The 18,072-nt window shown below is 33.9% G+C and overlaps 3 protein-coding genes across 3 annotated transcripts; 2 read left to right on the top strand and 1 right to left on the bottom strand.

Moving 5' to 3' along the window:
• The first annotated feature begins 6,080 nt into the window (after positions 1-6,080).
• On the top strand, positions 6,081-8,403 carry LOC133335964 (protein-L-histidine N-pros-methyltransferase). Its single transcript, XM_061544258.1, has 3 exons — positions 6,081-6,167; positions 6,241-6,522; positions 7,846-8,403. The coding sequence occupies exons 1-3, from the start codon at positions 6,081-6,083 to the stop codon at positions 8,389-8,391; spliced, it is 915 nt and encodes a 304-aa protein (XP_061400242.1). The 3' UTR covers positions 8,392-8,403.
• A 2,768-nt stretch (positions 8,404-11,171) lies between these two features.
• Positions 11,172-12,312, bottom strand: LOC133335962 (protein-L-isoaspartate(D-aspartate) O-methyltransferase). Its single transcript, XM_061544255.1, has 5 exons — positions 12,197-12,312; positions 11,968-12,104; positions 11,672-11,915; positions 11,442-11,605; positions 11,172-11,338 (listed from the first exon to the last, which is right to left on the bottom strand). Exons 1-5 carry the CDS (start codon positions 12,249-12,251, stop codon positions 11,252-11,254), a joined length of 687 nt encoding a protein of 228 aa, XP_061400239.1. The 5' UTR covers positions 12,252-12,312; the 3' UTR covers positions 11,172-11,251.
• Positions 12,313-14,447: 2,135 nt separating this feature from the next.
• Positions 14,448-16,130, top strand: LOC133335961 (tether containing UBX domain for GLUT4). The gene is made up of 4 exons (XM_061544254.1): positions 14,448-14,947; positions 15,079-15,448; positions 15,518-15,872; positions 15,943-16,130. The coding sequence occupies exons 1-4, from the start codon at positions 14,448-14,450 to the stop codon at positions 16,128-16,130; spliced, it is 1,413 nt and encodes a 470-aa protein (XP_061400238.1).
• The last annotated feature ends 1,942 nt before the right edge of the window (positions 16,131-18,072 follow it).

The raw sequence follows: 18,072 nt of genomic DNA, 5'->3' as shown, positions 1-18,072 counted from the left end.
TGTTGCTGGAAATACTCCAGCCGATAAATAAAATCTTCTACGCCAAGACTATTGGGCCTACCTGAAAAGTTTAGTCCAAATCTTTCAACCCTAATTCCTTGACTCGATGAACTTATACAAGATGGTGTAACGGTATTCCTACGATACATTCCAAAATTATGTTCTCTGTTGGGCGGAGGAACCTGAGGTATAAAATTTTCAGACGATCGTCTAGGAATTTCCCTTGACTGTGTACCAGCGTTAGGATTTTCATTACGTCCATCAATCGACATTCTTGACATGTTTTCATTTAGTTTATCTATTAATTCATACACCTTTTCCATTTCCCGACTCACACTTTCTTGTACCAAGGATTGTAAGTTGTTATTGGCATAGTTAAGACTCTCTTGTACCAAACCTCTAACAATATTTTCAACTTCTATGGGAGAAATAGGCGGATTTTGCGGTAAAACTGGCTGGGGGATATTTTGGCTCATTCTGGCTGCGGCGCTTGTACTAGGATTGTTGTTGGTTATAGAACCGGACAAATCCCGTATTGTTGGGTCAGTATTGTTTTTAGAGTTTTGCATATTTATATCTGTTGGTTTTTTAGTTAATTTTGGCATTGGTGACGAAATGGAAGATCGACTAGTATCAAAAGTCAACGACCTATTTCTTTTGCTTCTTCTTTTGCTATTGGCTAATTTCTCGCTCATTAGGAATGTATGGCGATTAGCACAAATTTAAAGTTTCGCGCGGTTATTGGTTTGAATTTTATCTTAAGTCAACACTGAATTAAATTCTAAATTCTAAAAATTTGGTTAGATAAAAAAGATTATAATTTTCAAAATTGGGTTAACAAAAATTAAAGTTACTATTAATAAAAACAAATATATTTACTTTTTTACAACACAGATACACATATGGGAGGTAATGGGACGTTATTTCAGTTGTATGCAGGATAAAGTGTGTGGTATTTTTTTTTTATTATTATTATTATTAAAAATTATGGCGTACTGAAGACTGGACAAATCATACATTGAAAAATTTCAAGGACATACACCACGGCAGTTTTCTTCAATGAAGAAGAAAAAAGATCTCGTGTTAAGAGAAATTGCACAATACAGTCAATGACAACCATGGTCAAAGCAGATATTGCACTTCCCCATATGCCATCCTTAGTCTATTGTATCTACTCTAATTAAAAAGACAGCAAACAAAAAAAAAAACACAGGTCATGAACACAATACATTCATTGTTACAAAATATTGCACTAGTAACTTATGGAATACTATATCCTAATTTTCTAATTACTTAAACTAGATATTGCACAATTGACACAGATTGAAGGACAATATGTGGATGCAGATCTGTTAGCACTGCGATATAATATTTTAAACTATTTCACCCTATGGTCTATTATTCTGTGCGTAGGTATTATTGCAAACATATATTATTTATTTGTCCTTGTCGTACTAACGTTTTTGGCGCCTTTGTTTTGCGCATAAGTAGTGGCAGGTGTTATTGCACTTAAAAATTATAGGACGACAGGACTATAGGCGCCATATTGTTGCGTACCGCCTACTGCGGCTCCTGGTGGGGTTCCAACCAGCTCAGACCGCTTTAGGGGTGAATTCCCAACCCTACCACCATCAGCCCTAGGGGTCGAACAATCAAAAAGGAAAACGGAAATAGAACAACAAACAACAATACAAAAATGACAACACATATACGACCATAACGAGGGAATTTGGTGTCAATTATTCCCGCACTTCGCCCACCCAACCTTGACCCTTTTCGTCCTAATAAACACTTAATTTTAAAGGGCCCCTGATTCCACACACACTCACCTTACTGCAACATCATCCTATCTTCCTCCCTCACAGAAAACAACTAGCAATTCATATTAATCTAAACATTTACACATAAACAATATTTATTAATTTCATTATTTCTTGATTACTTAAACCTAACATAAACACATAGTCAATATTCTGAATTCCTAACACCTAAAACTATCGATAAGTCACTGTTTCAGACTACCCACACATTGCACTTCCCCATATGCCATCCTTAGTCTATTGTATCTACTCTAATTAAAAAGACAGCAAACAAAAAAAAACACAGGTCATGAACACAATACATTCATTGTTACAATTAACGAACAAGAGCTATTGCACTAGACCCTAACTTATGGAATACTATATCCTAATTTTCTAATTACTTAAACTAGATATTGCACAATTGACACAGATTGAAGAACAATATGTGGATGCAAGATCTGTTAGCATTCAGAAAATGCGATATAATATTTTAAACTATTTCACCCTATGGTCTATTATTCTGTGCGTAGGTATTATTGCACAACATATATTATTTATTTGTCCTTGTCGTACTAACGTTTTTGGCGCCTTTGTTTTGCGCATAAGTAGTGGCAGGTGTTATTGCACTTAAAAATTATAGGACGACAGGACTATAGTTTGGGTTGGGCGCCATATTGTTGCGTACCGCCTACTGCGGCTCCTGGTGGGGTTCCAACCAGCTCAGTCGGGGCACCGCTTTAGGGGTGAATTCCCAACCCTACCACCATCAGCCCTAGGGGTCGAACAATCAAAAGGAAAACGGAAATAGAACAACAAACAACAATACAAAAATGACAACACACATACGACCATAACGAGGGAATTTGGTGTCAATTATTCCCGCACTTCGCCCACCCAACCTTGACCCTTTTCGTCCTAATAAACACTTAATTTTAAAGGGCCCCTGATTCCACACACACTCACCTTACTGCAACATCATCCTATCTTCCTCCCTCACAGAAAACAACTAGCAATTCATATTAATCTAAACATTTACACATAAACAATATTTATTAATTTCATTATTTCTAGATTACTTAAACCTAACATAAACACATAGTCAATATTCTGAATTCCTAACACCTAAAACTATCGATAAGTCACTGTTTCAGACTACCCACACAATCTATTGAAACGGCTCCTTCTGGCCACTCTATTATACTATTACCTCACCTAAAAGAGCTCTCTTAAGTCGTTATTGGGGAGATTACCATTTGGTCCCCAAAATAGGCAAATGCAAGTTTCCAATAAGATATTTGGGGTAACCCTACACTTGTCGCATTTGTTAGGCGTTAAAAATTCTCACAATTCAAAATCTTAGATATTAATCACTAAATACTAACACATAACACACTTAATCTAACACTTAAAATTTAGTAAATATATTTTTGTTTGGTTTTTTTTTTTTTTGAATTTTTGTCATTTGGTGATTTGCTTGTTTTTAATTTTGTCTTTGATTACTAATTCATTTTTTTGTTTTACTTTCAGATTTCAAGGCGCTCAGGCTCTTGGCATTTAAATTTCGACAAAACAATGGTTACCTGGTTTCCAGATACTTATTTTTCCAGGATTTTTTTGACGGACAGACACATCAATTTATTGGCCAACTGCGTTCAAGCTTGTGCTGGCGTGCTGTCTTCACTTTGGGCTTAACCGTCTTCCAGCCAACTATTCTACGGCTAAAACCATGCCACATAAATATTTTCGCCGAATAAGCCCAAAAAAAATCGGATGACCTCCTCCGTGCAACGACTTGGAGGGGCCAATGCTTGCCTTTTTAGTTGATGAGGATGTTGGCGAGATCTATACAAAAACACAAACATTCAAACACATAAAATATTACCGAATTACACTAACTTACTTTATTTTGTTCGCTCGCAGACATAAGGCACTCAACAATAAAAAACAAACACAAGTCTTAATAAATTTTGGGGATTTTTTTGTTTATCTTGGGGATTTTTGTTTTCTTTGTTTTGAAAATTTGTTATAAATTATAGTCTCTCGACCAAACACCAAATAAATTTGATCGAATTTTCCCCCCGTTATGCCTTTTATACCCCCGCAGCCAGATGCCATTTTCCCACTTTTCTGGGATTCTCGCGCATTTTCCGACATTTATCATTTTTCCTTTATCTCACCTCTTGATCCCTACATCTCGACAGGGTTGTATTTGCCAGGCCTAAATTTCAGACCAGATGGCAACGCATGAATTTCTCAACCGCTGTACTGAGCTTACTGTATCCGGCTCACTTTTTTCTGGCCGGCAGCAGCAAACACATCATCTCGGATAATTGCTGCCGGTTGTGTTTTTTTTATTTTATTTTTATACAAAAATTATATTCACATGCAACAACAGCTTTGTTTCTGACGCCGCTTTCTGTCAAACCAAAAGTAAACCAAGCCCTCCTCAATACTCTTGGCATCTGCGGTAAAGAAGTCATGTATTAAAAATCCACACATATTAATCTGATGATCCTTTAAAAAAATTGTTTAAAAAATCCACGCTTATCAATCTGATGATCCTTTAGAAAATATGTTTAAGAAATTCACGCTTATTAATCTGATGATCCTTTCGAATATATGTTTAAAAATTCCACGCCTATTAATCTGATGATCCTTTCGAATATATGTTTAAAAAATCCACACCTATTAATCTGATGATCCTTTCGAATATATGCTTAAAAATCCACGCCTATTAATCTGATTATCCTTTCGAATACATGTTTAAAAAATCCACGCCTATTGGGGTGATGGTCCTTTCAAAAATATGTTTAAAACATCCACGCCAATTGTGGTGATGGTCCTTTCAAAAATATGTTTAAAACATCCACGCCAATTGTGGTGATGGTCCTTTCAAAAATATGTTTAAAAAATCCACGCCTTTTAAAAATATATTTAAAAAATCCACGCCTTTCAAAAATATGTTTAAAAAATCCACGCCTTTCAAAAATATGTTTAAAAAATCCACGCCTTTTAAAAATATATTTAAAAAATCCACGCCTTTCAAAAATATGTTTAAAAAATCCACGCCTTTCAAAAATATGTTTAAAAAATCCACGCCTTTCAAGAATATGTTTAAAAACTCCACGCCTTTCAAAAATATGTTTAAAAAATCCACGCCTTTCAAAAATATGCTTAAAAAATCAACGCCTTTTCAACATATGTTTCAAAAATCCACGCCTTTCAAAAATATGTTTAAAATCCACGCCTTTCAAAAAAATGTTTAAAAAATCCACGCCTATTGGTCTGATGGTTCTTTGAAAAATATTTATTTATTTAAATATGTATTCTTAATTACACATAGAGGTGTGTTTTCTTTATTATTTTATTCACTTTTTAATTTTTTCCAATAAACAGCTGATTTTAATATATATTTCTTTTAAATTATTGATTAAACGAACATACCTAATGCCATGTGTTAATGTCAGTCGTTATAACTCGAATGGTCATTTTCGATTATGCGTGCCCTACACATTGTAGTCAATGCAGTTGAGAGTGAATTTTCCTTGTGTTTTGGATGTGAAAATTGGGCAAATTGTTCATTTCTTTCTTAAAAAATACTACACAAAACGTAAAATAGTTTTTATAAATACAATGATTGTATTAGTTACATAGTTATTTATCAAAACCACGAAGAAGAACAACAACAAAGGTATGTGTTCGTTATGCCGAATTGAAAACCAAGTACACAGAGTCGTCGTCATAGTTCTACAAGTGGTGGGTCTATATTGCAAGGCAATTGAAGTAGGCCAATGATTAATGGTGGATGGCTATGGCTCTACATATATAGCATCTAATGTAAAATTTACAACAGCATGTGCAATAACCTTCCTTGTTGTTTTACTTGCATCGCCCCAAAGGGAAAGATTTACTGAATCCCTGGGGCCGAGGAGATTTCATTCAATTTCATCAATCATCATTTCATTTCATCAATAAAAAGGACATTGTTTAGTTTTTGTATTTGTATGAAAAAATGCATGCATATTTCTATACTTGCGTGCTGAATTTTTTAATCAGATAGCTTTTCTATTGACATGACATGTATAAGATTTCATTCAGTATCTTATCATCAACACGTCGGTATTAAGAAGAATACCCTATCACTGATAGAATGTGCGTTTGATAACAGAGTAGGGTGATTTGCATTGATATTTTTTTCTCTTTCTTCATATTTATTTTCAGATTTATGCGTTCATTCAACATTCCACCTCGTCATCGTAGTAGATTGATTGCAACAACATGAATAATCCTCGAACATATATTGCCAGGGCAATATATGCCAAATTCCATAACGATTATTACTTAGATAAATATGATACTAAATTGGTAAGTGATTCCCAAAAAAATACATACTTTCAGTTCCTCAATAACAAATTTTCTTTTTTGTTTCAATTTACAGTGGTACACTGTCAATGCTGATGACCAATTTGCCTATCGTAGTTCATATGTTCCGTTCGAAGAACCGGATGCTGTGACCATGGAATGGCTGGAGCAGGCAAAAAATAAAAATAATGTTTGGCTTCACATATGGCATGTACTGGCAAGGCAGTTTCTACAGTTTTTTATGACACAAACCGATATTAATGGTTTCCTAAAGAGAGGATCAATGTTTATATTATCCGAGAATCAATTTGCCGTGCTATTAAAGGAGGGAGGATTTGATAGTCGAAGATATGATATGGTATGTGCAAATATGGTGTTGAAAGAGACGTGATTTTTAAACTAACTTTCTAAGGGGACTATCCGGCCAATAAGCATGGATGACAAAAAGGCTCAAAGGAGTGGATTTTTAAAACGTATTTTTTTAAAGGATTTTCACAATAATTGGCGTGGTTTTTTAAAACATATTATTTGAAAGGACCTTTAGTCCGACATACGTGGATTTTTAAAACATATTTTTTTTAAAGGAACATCAAACCAATAGGCCTGGATTTTTAAAACATATTTTTTAAAGGACCAATAGGCGTGGATTTTTAAAACATATTTTTAAAGGACCATCAGACCAATAGGCGTGGATTTTTAAAACAGACTTTTTTAAAGTTTTAAAACATATTTTTTAAAGGACCATCAGACCAACAGGCGTGAAGTTTTAAAACCTATTTTTTAAAGGACCATCAGACCAATATGCGTGGAGTTTTAAAACATATTTTTTTAAAGGACCATCAGACCAATAGGCGTGGAGTTCTAAAACATACTTTTTTTAAAGGACCATCAGAGCTATGGGCGTGAAGTTTTAAAACATATTTTTTTAAAGGACCATCAGACCAATAGGCGTGGAGTTTTAAAACATATTTTTTTAAAGGACCATCAGACCAATAGGCGTGGAGTTTTAAAACATATTTTTTTAAAGGACCGTCAGACCAATAGGCGTGGAGTTTTAAAGCAAATTTTTTTAAAGGACCATCAGACCAATAGGCGTGGAGTTTTAAAGACATTTTTTAAGGGACCATCAAAAAAATATTTTTTTAAAGGGCCATCAGACCAATAGGCATGGATTTTTTAAAACATATTTTTAAAGGGCCATCAGACCAATAGGCGCGGATTTTTAAAACATATTTTTAAAGGGCCATCAGACCAATAGGCGTGGATTTTTAAAACATATTTTTAAAGGGCCATCAGACCAATAGGCGTGGATTTTTAAAACATATTTTTAAAGGATATTTTTCCCCACAGGCATGGATTTTTAAAACAGACTTCCTAAAGGACCCTCCAGGCTTGAATTAAAAAAAAAACATGTATCTGTATATCGATTTCTAAAATTTTAAAACATAGACTTTAACGGACATTTTGCCCCACAGGCATGGATTTTTAAAACAGACTTTTTAAAGGACAGTTTGACCCACAGGCATGGATTTTTAAAGCGATTTAAAGGATATTTTTCCGCACAGGCATGGATTTTTAAAAAAGACTTTCTAAAGGACCCTCCAGGCTTGAATTAAAAAAAAACATGTATCTGTATATCGATTTCTAAAATTTTGTAATATATTTTTTTTAATTTTTTCAGGTACGCTTTGTTGACATCGGTGCCGGTGATGGACAAATCTCTATGGTATTACTAAAAGCTTTACGAATCTCAAATCCAGATGTTGTCATCGATGCCTATGCCACTGAGGCCAGTTGGACAATGCGTGAACGACTTAAAAAAATGGATTTTAAAGTATTGGAAAATCTCGACGAAGTCGGCAATGTACAATTTGTATCCTGCCTGAATGTTCTCGATCGTTGTATCGATCCCATACAACTACTCGAAGATATACACAAAATTCTGGCACCCAATGGTCGGTGTATTATAGCTTTAGTTCTACCCTATATGCATTATGTTGAATCGAATTCCTCGCATATGCCAATACGTCCGCTAATGCAACATTGGCCAGCAAAGGCTAAACAGTATTCCTTTGAATCGGAGGCTGCTATATTTTTCCGAGTATTAGAGAATTTGGGTTTTCAAATTGAATCGTGGACTAAGGCGCCATATTTATGTGAGGGAGATTTAAGACAATCATATTATTGGCTAATAGACTTGGTTGTTGTGGTTTCAAAACGATCCTAGCTACATTTTTAATTTAATGTTTTGTTTGTTTTGATTTTAAGTCTACAATAATAAATACAAATAATGCACACAATCATTAAATATAATCTACATATTAAATATATCCATGTGAGAAGAAAAAAAAACAACTATGCATCAACACTTACAAAGACATCGATCGATGATGTATTCAAACGCATTTAAATGTTTATAAGCTATTCAATGAAAACAAAACAAAAAGAAAAAAATACACACATACACACTGAAGCCTTCTTTACTATATTTATATTTTTTGTCGTCTTTATCTATATATAAGTCTGTCTTAATTGCCAAAGTATATTTAGGAAATAAAATATTTAGTTTATACTTAAACTGAACAAAAAAATGAATATTTAGCCATACTATCTTGGAAAAATGCATCATGACTAAGGCGAAGATTGAATGCATTTTATTTGGATAACACATATATATGTAAAATCTATTTCGCTTTAAAAAATATTATTATGTGTAAATAAATACAAAACAAAATGAGAAAAATCAATATATTTTATCATTCCATGCATTTTTAAGTCTGTAGTCGGCAAGTTCGCCTTCAGACATATATGTTTTAAAGGATCTTAAAAACAAATGGAAGTGGTTTATTAAAACATATTTTTTGAAGGACCATCAGACAAACAGGCGTGGATTTTTAAAACATATTTTTTGAAGGACCATCAGACAAACAGGCGTGGATTTTTAAAACATATTTTTTGAAGGACCATCAGACAAACAGGCGTGGATTTTTAAAACATATTTTTTGAAGGACCATCAGACAAACAGGCGTGGATTTTTAAAACATATTTTTTGAAGGACCATCAGACAAACAGGCGTGGATTTTTAAAACATATTTTTTGAAGGACCATCAGACAAACAGGCGTGGATTTTTAAAACATATTTTTTGTAGGACCATCAGGCGTGGATTTTTAAAACATATTTTTTGTAGGACCATCAGGCGTGGATTTTTAAAACATATTTTTTGTAGGACCATCAGGCGTGGATTTTTAAAACATATTTTTTGTAGGACCATCAGGCGTGGATTTTTAAAACATATTTTTTGTAGGACATTAGTATGGAAAATGCCGATAGGATGGTTTGAAGACTATTGTCTAAACTGATCTCAGATTCTTGCTCTAGCGAAGATACACTTTTTACGCCCTTCACCATTTGGTGTACATATTAATGTTCTTAAATCGTTCGGAACTTTTATGGGTTCATGTCTTTATAAATTGAGAACTCAGAAGTTTAACATTTTGATAGTTTTGCGGGATCTTGATATAGGTGACTAAAAAACGCCAACCTCAATGGAAAAACTCGTCTAAACCATTAAAAAAAATATCGCAAATGGGACGGGTGGATATACAAAATCTTGGAATAATCAGCCCAATCGTCAAAAATAATTCCGTGCGGAATTTCAATTTCAATTTGTGTTTTTCCTCTCAAAATATCTCACAAACAAAATCGAAGGGAGATAAAAAATGTATGTATGGTTTTTCAAATATAAATCGAAATAAATTAATTCTTTGTAGGTCAAAGACAAATAAAACCCAATTGCAGCATTTAGTGTCAGTGATGGAATTACATCCTGACATTGCACGTGGATTCTATAAAGGGAGCAAAGAGTCTCTTACTCGGTATTGGAAAAAAAGGAAAATGAGCTCAATTCGATGGGACCACCAATTAAGGGCATCGCCGAATGGAAAAAGGTTTAGTGCTATTTCTTTACATTCTTTTTCATAAAATAATCCATTCATTCTTCAAATTTTCTTAAAATAGGTTTGGGCTGATAAAAAAATATAAGTCAAAATACAAAACAGGAACAGAAGACGGCCCAGACGAGGAGCAAAAATTATTAAGCACCGAAGAAGCTATCTAAAATCTTATTGAAATTAAATCGTCTGATGAAGAGACGCAGCGAATATTTAATCCACTTAGGACAAAGGTGAGCTTCGAAAACAGTCACCACCTCGGAGAGGATAGAACTAAATGTTGATTGTGCCATACCAACATCAGAATCCTTCCCAACGCCAGTTTGATATCCACCTTCAGCAAAAAACGTAACTTTTATGTACATAGAATGATTGTGGCAATTCAAGTGGATTGGAACTATGTCGCAATTGTCTTCTTGGCAATCTTGTAGAAGTTCTTTGTATAATACTATTCATTTTTTTGGTTTCAATTCTTTATTTCTTTTCAATTATTTCGAACAACACAAACACTTGAAATTTGCGCAAACAAAAAAGGGTACACAAAGTATGAAAAAGACCCACAGTTGATTAAAAAGAGATGCCATATTCCAAAAATTTTACTCCTACATTATCCACGATTGGAGGATTTTTCTCTCGAGAGAAATGCTTTCCGAAGAAAGCATTGAGTTTTGTGTATTTTTTAAATTTTTTTTTGTTGGGACTTAAACTTTTTTCTATGAATAGATGCCAAAAACAAGTCAGAACGATGCGCTTCCTAGTCTTTAACAAAATTTAAGCCCAAATCCGTTTATGGCCTGCTCTTACTCGAAAACAATTTCGATTAATAGAAGATTCCTGCAGATTCTGTAACAAAACATAATATCCCCAAAATCAAACAACTTGCCTGAAAATAAAACATTTCATTTGTTTAATATGATTTAAATAAATTAATATGGTAAATTATTATTATTATTTAAATTGGTTCAATCATGCAGAGGAACATAAATAAATAGAATTCTAAATAAAACAAAAAACTGAAAATCTCAAAGAGCAAAACAAAAACATGTGTTTTTTGTTTATCTTAGCCATATCCAGAAACGGTATGCAACAAGTCCACATAAAAATAATACAATTGCCACTTTGAGGGCTTGGAGAAGTCAGGAGCGCCTTAAATCGGTAAGGGGAACATACATAACGCCCATAAGGCGTGTCGGATGGACTTTGCCGGCTTCATCTTTGTCGTACTGAAAAGGTAAATAACAAAATCTGTTTTGTTACTATTTCTTCGGGACTTTTGGTTACCATTGTTATAATGGATTTCTTCTGTACCTTCTTTTCATTACTTACCTGCATCATATACTGTTCTCCACCTTCCGGTCCCACTGGTACAATTAGACGACCACCCTTGGCTAATTGATCCAATAAAGCTTTCGGTGTTTCGGGGGCGGCAGCACCAACATGTATGGCATTAAAAGGGGCATATTCAGGAGCACCTTTGCGGCCATCACCCTCTTTTAATTACAAATAATAATTAATATAGTACATATTTTTTATTAAAGAATATCGAACTGACATACCCACTATTATAAGTTTTCCCGACTTGAGCATCGTATCATCATCGATATTTAAATTGGCAATACTTTGCCGAACCAACTCAGCTTGATGTTCAATACCCACAACCCGTGTATTTTCATGATCACCCTCTTGAGCTTTTAAATAACGCCAAAAACATGCCGTTAGATAACCTGAACCGGAACCAACATCAAGAACTCGATAGCCAGGCTTCATGTGATCTCGTAAATATTCCAAAGCAAAGGCATGCTAAGAACAAAATTCTTAATGAAATATTCTAGAAGATGTCTATTCCAATTACCATATGAGGTGCTGATATTGTAACACCATGGCCAATACTTTGTGGTGCATCCATATACGGATTTCGGGGTGAATAGAATTTTCGATCTGTTGCAATCATGGCCTGGGCCACAGCCTCTGTTGCTATTACGCCATACTCTAAACAATGGAAGAGGGCAAGGCAAACAAACAATGCAAATTATAAACAAAGACAATCAACCATAGAAGAAAGCCGTAGCCGTACAGCATACCTCTTAGTTGTCGTATTAGATCTGCATTATTGGCTCCCACGGACCGCCAAGCCATTGTTTTATCAACAAATATTAATAGCAATAAAAATAGTACAGCCTTATCCGTGATTATGCTGATTTAAATAATAGATACCTCAATAAAAAAATAGTTGTGTCTCGCTGCGGAACGAACTATTCGATTCAATTCAAGTTGCGACCAATGTTTACGTTTTTTTGGTATTTGAAGGTAAAGCTTTACAAGTGACGCATAAGATGTGTCACTTTGAATATTCATGCACTAAATAAAAGCTTTTTGCGTTTGGGCGATTATTATACCCATAGAAATGTTCACCCTCCGTATTTTGAATTTTGAAGGTTTTGAACAGCATTTTCCAATCGAAGTTGCTGTAGTTTGGTATTTAGGGTTCTTGGAGGGAGAGAAATATATTTGCAAAAAATATTTGATATACATCCATGTTTTGAAAAGAAAAGTTCCGCTCCCATATTTGGAATTTTAAGGTTCTACCTGCATTTTTCGTCAACTGGCTGCAGTTTGGGCTTCTGAGAGAGGGAGAGAAATATCCTTAAATTTTTCGATATACCTCCATGTTTTGGCATGGTCCTCATATAAATGCCCCGCTACGCATTCGGGATTTTTATGGTTTTATGCGCATTTTTCCAACCGAAGTGGTTTCAGATTGGCATTCAGGGTTCCTGGGGGAGACAAATATCACACTCTATGTTGGTCATTTTGAAGGGTTTATCACACATTTTCCCATATTTTGAAGGTTATAGCTGAATTTTGTCACTGATGTGGGGCATTCGAGTGAGAAAACCTTCTCTACAGAAAAATTTTGATACAGGTCCGTGTTCAGACATTACTTATTTTGAAGGTAATAGTCGCATTTTCTTATACAAATAAATATATAAATATATATTTTCTTATACAAATATACAAAATTCCGAATATGGGACGGAACCCTAATTTGGAGTCTTAAGGCTTAAAATGTGATCTTCCGGTTCATTAACTAAACGAATCCATTTAGACAATTTGAAGTCGTCCGTCTGACTGGTAACTCTCGACGATAAAAACCAGATGATATAATACCAGATATGTTGCAGCATGCTGATCGATCATTAGATACACGGAAGTGATCTGTATCCAGTAAAAAAATTATAAATTGTTTGTCCGATTTTCTAATCAAAATAACTGAAGTTTGAAATTCAAACTATTTCGAGTGAGAAAAAGATCTTTGCAGACATATTTTTGATACACGTTCTGACATACGTATTTTGAAGGTTATAGTCGCATTCTCTAATCGAAGTTGCTGTAATTATACATTACAGATTCCTAGTGAATAAAAAGGTAGTGCCCATGTGATGCTCCCATGTCACCTATACATAAGCCCCGCGTAATTTGAAGGTTATAGTCGCATTTTCTCATCGAAATTGCTGTAATTTGGCATTGCGGATTCTTAGCTTTTGCCTATGCGATGTTCTCATGCCACCTATATAGGTCCCGCATAATTTTCAGAACGTTTAAGTTCCTGACCCAAGTTATAAAGACATAGCGTGATATAAAAGTACCGATCGATTTAAGGACATTTCAATGCACACCACAAGGTGGAGGAGCCCTTTTCATTCTCATCCAGTTAAGAAGACACAATAAGCTCCAAAGCGAAATCAAACATAGCTCTCGGTTCCGAAGGTATTTAAATTCATAAAAATATTTTTGAATTTGCAGTTCCTTATTGATAATTCCAGATATATGCAAGATTATTCGAATTATTCAAATTTTCTTCTTTCACCTTCTTTGCTTTTTTTTTTGAAACATATACAGTACTTTAGGTGCTCAGGTCCATATAGGGTCATAATTTGCAAAGCCACCACCTAAAAGTTTCGATCAATCCATTTGGTTTAAGAATCCTAACCTCATTTTTCCTTCAATATCTATATAATTTGCCTTTTCGTACTCCTAAAGGGAAAATAAATTCCGCACAACCCACTTTGCTGCATATTATTTTATTCCCAACCCTCCTCACCCTCTTTTCATGACTAATAAAAAGTGTACGTTAATTCGCAAATTAAATTTATTTGTCGGAATAGACCCATTGCATTCATTTTATGTTTTGCAAATTGCTTCTTCTTCGTCATTCATCCACAACGAAATGATAACACACCGGCTACTCCGGCCTTCGTTGTTTGTGTTTACAATTTCAAGTATTTTTTTGCAAGTCAACCAACCAATTAGACCCACGAAATATCTCTCGAAATGGAATCTAAAGTTACTGTCCTAACACCCAACGGAAGGAGGCAAAATGTTAAAATTTCACCCAATATGACACTTTTGCAAATACTCGAAGATGTTTGCAGCAAACATAACTTGTGCAGCGATGATTTCACCCTGAAACATCACAACAAGGAAGTATCGCTGGCACAGACATTCCGATTCAGTGGTTTACCCAATAATTGTCTGCTGGAAATGTCAGAGGCGGATAAAAAACGTACCGTGGCCAATGTTGATATATGCGTCCAAATGGAAGATGGTAGCCGCAAACAGGCACAATTTAAATCGACGTCAAATTTATGGTCAGTTCTAGAGGAATTGGCTGCCGGAGAGCTGGAGAAATATGATAGTCCCGTCATAATGTATATGCGTCAAGATATAATGGGTAAAGAAAAATTGGAAAATACTACCTTGAAGTCATTGGGTATATTGGAGGGACGTGCCCTGTTGCGTTTGGCCAACAAGAAGGTGGAGGAATTGAAGACGTAAGTAGAGGTCAAACAAAAAATTAATGTATCTGAAGCGATTGCAAAAAATTCACCACAAATTTTGAACTGCTTCAATTTTGTATTCCCACTGGCAATATAATCTTTCTATTTATTATTTTATTTCGCAGTCAAGCTATGGTTTATGCTCCACCTGCCCCCAAAGTTGAGACCAAGAAGGATGAAAATGATAACGTAAAACCTAAAACTACCAAATCGGCTGGTGGTGGTGGTGGCGGTTTTGCCATTACTAAAGATTTGGTGAAATCTCTAAAAAAGGCTGCAGAACCAAAGCCTGAAACCAAAACCAATGAGAACGAACAACAAGAAGAAGGAAGTACAGAAAATTCAAAAACTGAAAATACGACAAAAGAAGTGGCAAAACCAAAATATGATTGGGGTGATGCTCCCGGTAGATCGATGCAGGCATCCAAAAATAACAAGGAGCAAGAAGAGGCCATAGAAGAAATGGAACCAGAAATTGAACCTGAATATCATATTGTAAATCATATTACTACATCATACAACAATACAATAGAAAATTAATATTTTGAATAATTCCTTTTTTAGATTGGCGATCGTAATGCCTTGCTATATCATCTCGATGCAGCCCAAAGTCAAATCGAAGATTTACCTGATTCATTTTATGATTTAACGGTTAATGATCTCAAATTGGTATTACGTGATTTACGTAAAATTGCCACCGGTGATGCCGATGCGCCACTGCTAACGGAAAAATTACGAGAAATTGAAAATAACAATACAATGCTGAGAAAAATATCACAATATAAAAATTGTGCCATACGCATACAATTTCCAGATCGTCATGTGTTGCAGGGTATGTTTAAGCCAGTGGATAAGGTGGCCGATGTGCTGGAATTTGCAAAGACATTTTTGGTGAAGCCACAACAATCGTGTTATTTGTGTAAGTAAATATTAATGATATTATTTTGATTATTGTAATTTAAAATCATTTTTTTTAATTTTTATTTCAGATACCATCCCGCCAAAAACTATTTTGGATTTGGACAAGACATTATTGGAATTGGATTTTGTACCCAATGCTTTGGTGCATTTCTCAACAGAGGATGAAAACAACGATGCAATACTCCTGAAAGAAGAATATTTGAAACAATTAACCAGTCCAGACGGGGCCTTGTTTGCAGCAAATAAATTTAGGTAATACGAATTTTTTATTAATATAAAAGCATGTTCTAGTGTGTCTTTTTTCTTTTAAAGAAAACAAAATCAAAACCAAAAAATTGAAGAAATGTCAACAAGTGAAAGACCACAATTAAGTCCATCAACAGGAGCTATACCGAAACGCCCACGTAATGAGGAAATGGAATTGGACTGATTTTTAAATTATTATATATTATTTTATATTATCACAAAAAAGGCAATTTAATAAAAATAAAACTTAGTTAAGTGTGTGTGTTTTCGTACACAAAAATTGGGAGAAAAAAGGCAAAATTTATGAACTCATTCTTGCTGGGAAGGACAACAATTCTAAAAATTAATATTGAAGGTTCTGAAACACTGCATTTTTATTGTAATGAAAAACGCGGAACGATTGAATAATATTTCACTTTATTGTTAATATATATGTATGTACATAGATTTATTTTTAAATATAAAGCGTTGGCATTCGATTTGTCCTTGTCTTTTTTTAAATAAATTGTATATGTTAATAATACATATTGTTGTGTATAATGTCTTATTATAATTTGTGCATAAAGCAATGGACACATATTTTTTTATAAAAACAGAGGCACTTACATATTTTAATTGAAAAAATATATATAAGGTATGTATGGTTACTTTTCCAGTAACATTTACTCAGTAAGTTCTAGTTCAGAGAAATAAACAACATTTGGTAAGATTCAGCAAATAAACAGCTGATTCAAAAAAACATTTTTATTTGCGCCAAAATAAACAAACAAAAAAGAACGAACACAATTATTTGTATTGCATTTAATATTAAAAATAAAATGAACAATAAAAGTAAAATTGATTTGGTATGTTCCCCGGGAACATTTAAGCTTCCTGCATCAATACATTGCCCTCTTTCTGGAACTTGCTTTAAAATATAAAGAATTATAGTACGTTTACATTTAACAGGATTTCGTTAACCCGTTGGGTTGCAATTGCCAATTCCTTTGCATATATGTCAAATAAATCCTCATAAAGTAGGTTAACCCGGTAAAAAGTTCTAATGTGTATGCCGTTTTAGTTTCTCATTTAATGAAACTTTGCATTACTTACGAATTTTCTTCCATTTTCTGTAATTTTTATACAACTTAATTTCAAATTGAACTTTGCAAATTAAAAAAAAAAATTGTATATTTTTTTTTGTTTGGTGATAAAACAGCTGATCCAAAAATGACTGAGTTTGCAAAATCTTACTGCATAAAATTATTTCAGTAAACTCCAATAACAGTAAGTTTACATTTAACCGGATTTCGTTAACCCAAACTTGCTCTCTCACTTGACTCTCTTTTACTGGATTTTTGGGTAAGAAGACAACATTTAATAACAATTGTTACCAAATATCGAGTAAACAGACACCACTGTCAATTAGCCTTATTCTGGACATCAATTCATCGTGAATTTGTTCGCTCTTCCCTTTAAAGTTATACTGATCCACAACTCGCCGCATTTTCACTTTCCCCTTATTCTGAATCAAATTCGAAAGCGAAAAAATCAGCTTTGGGGAAAATTTGTTATTCTGGATTACAGGGAATGGAAAAATGTGATGACATTTTGTGCGAAATTTTACGAAAAATATTCGATTCGACTTTTCGAAAATGGTGGTTGAAAAAAGATTCGTGTTGTCATATTGTAATTTAAGTTGTAATGTGTGTTGCCATACTGTAATGGAAGTTGCATTGTGTGTTGCTCCATTGTAATTTAATTTTGTAATATTTTTCATTATTTTATTTATTGATTAAAAAATGTTTTTGATTTAAACTTTATAACAATATTAATGTGAATACGCTGTAAAACTGCTATGTAATTAAAAGAAATTAAATTAAAGTTTGAAGATATGACAACATACAATATGGCATGTGAAACAGCTGTTTTTTGTTTTGATGCAATTTGGTGCAACAATTGTTTTATGATGG

This window comes from Musca vetustissima, unplaced genomic scaffold, assembly GCF_032173495.1.
Source record: "Musca vetustissima isolate MV318-11 ecotype Yass unplaced genomic scaffold, APGP_CSIRO_Mvet_v1 utg164488, whole genome shotgun sequence".
NCBI classification, from domain to species: Eukaryota; Metazoa; Arthropoda; class Insecta; order Diptera; family Muscidae; genus Musca; species Musca vetustissima.
The sequence above is the reverse complement of the archived record's forward strand: the minus strand, read 5'-3'. Positions and strand labels throughout refer to the sequence as shown.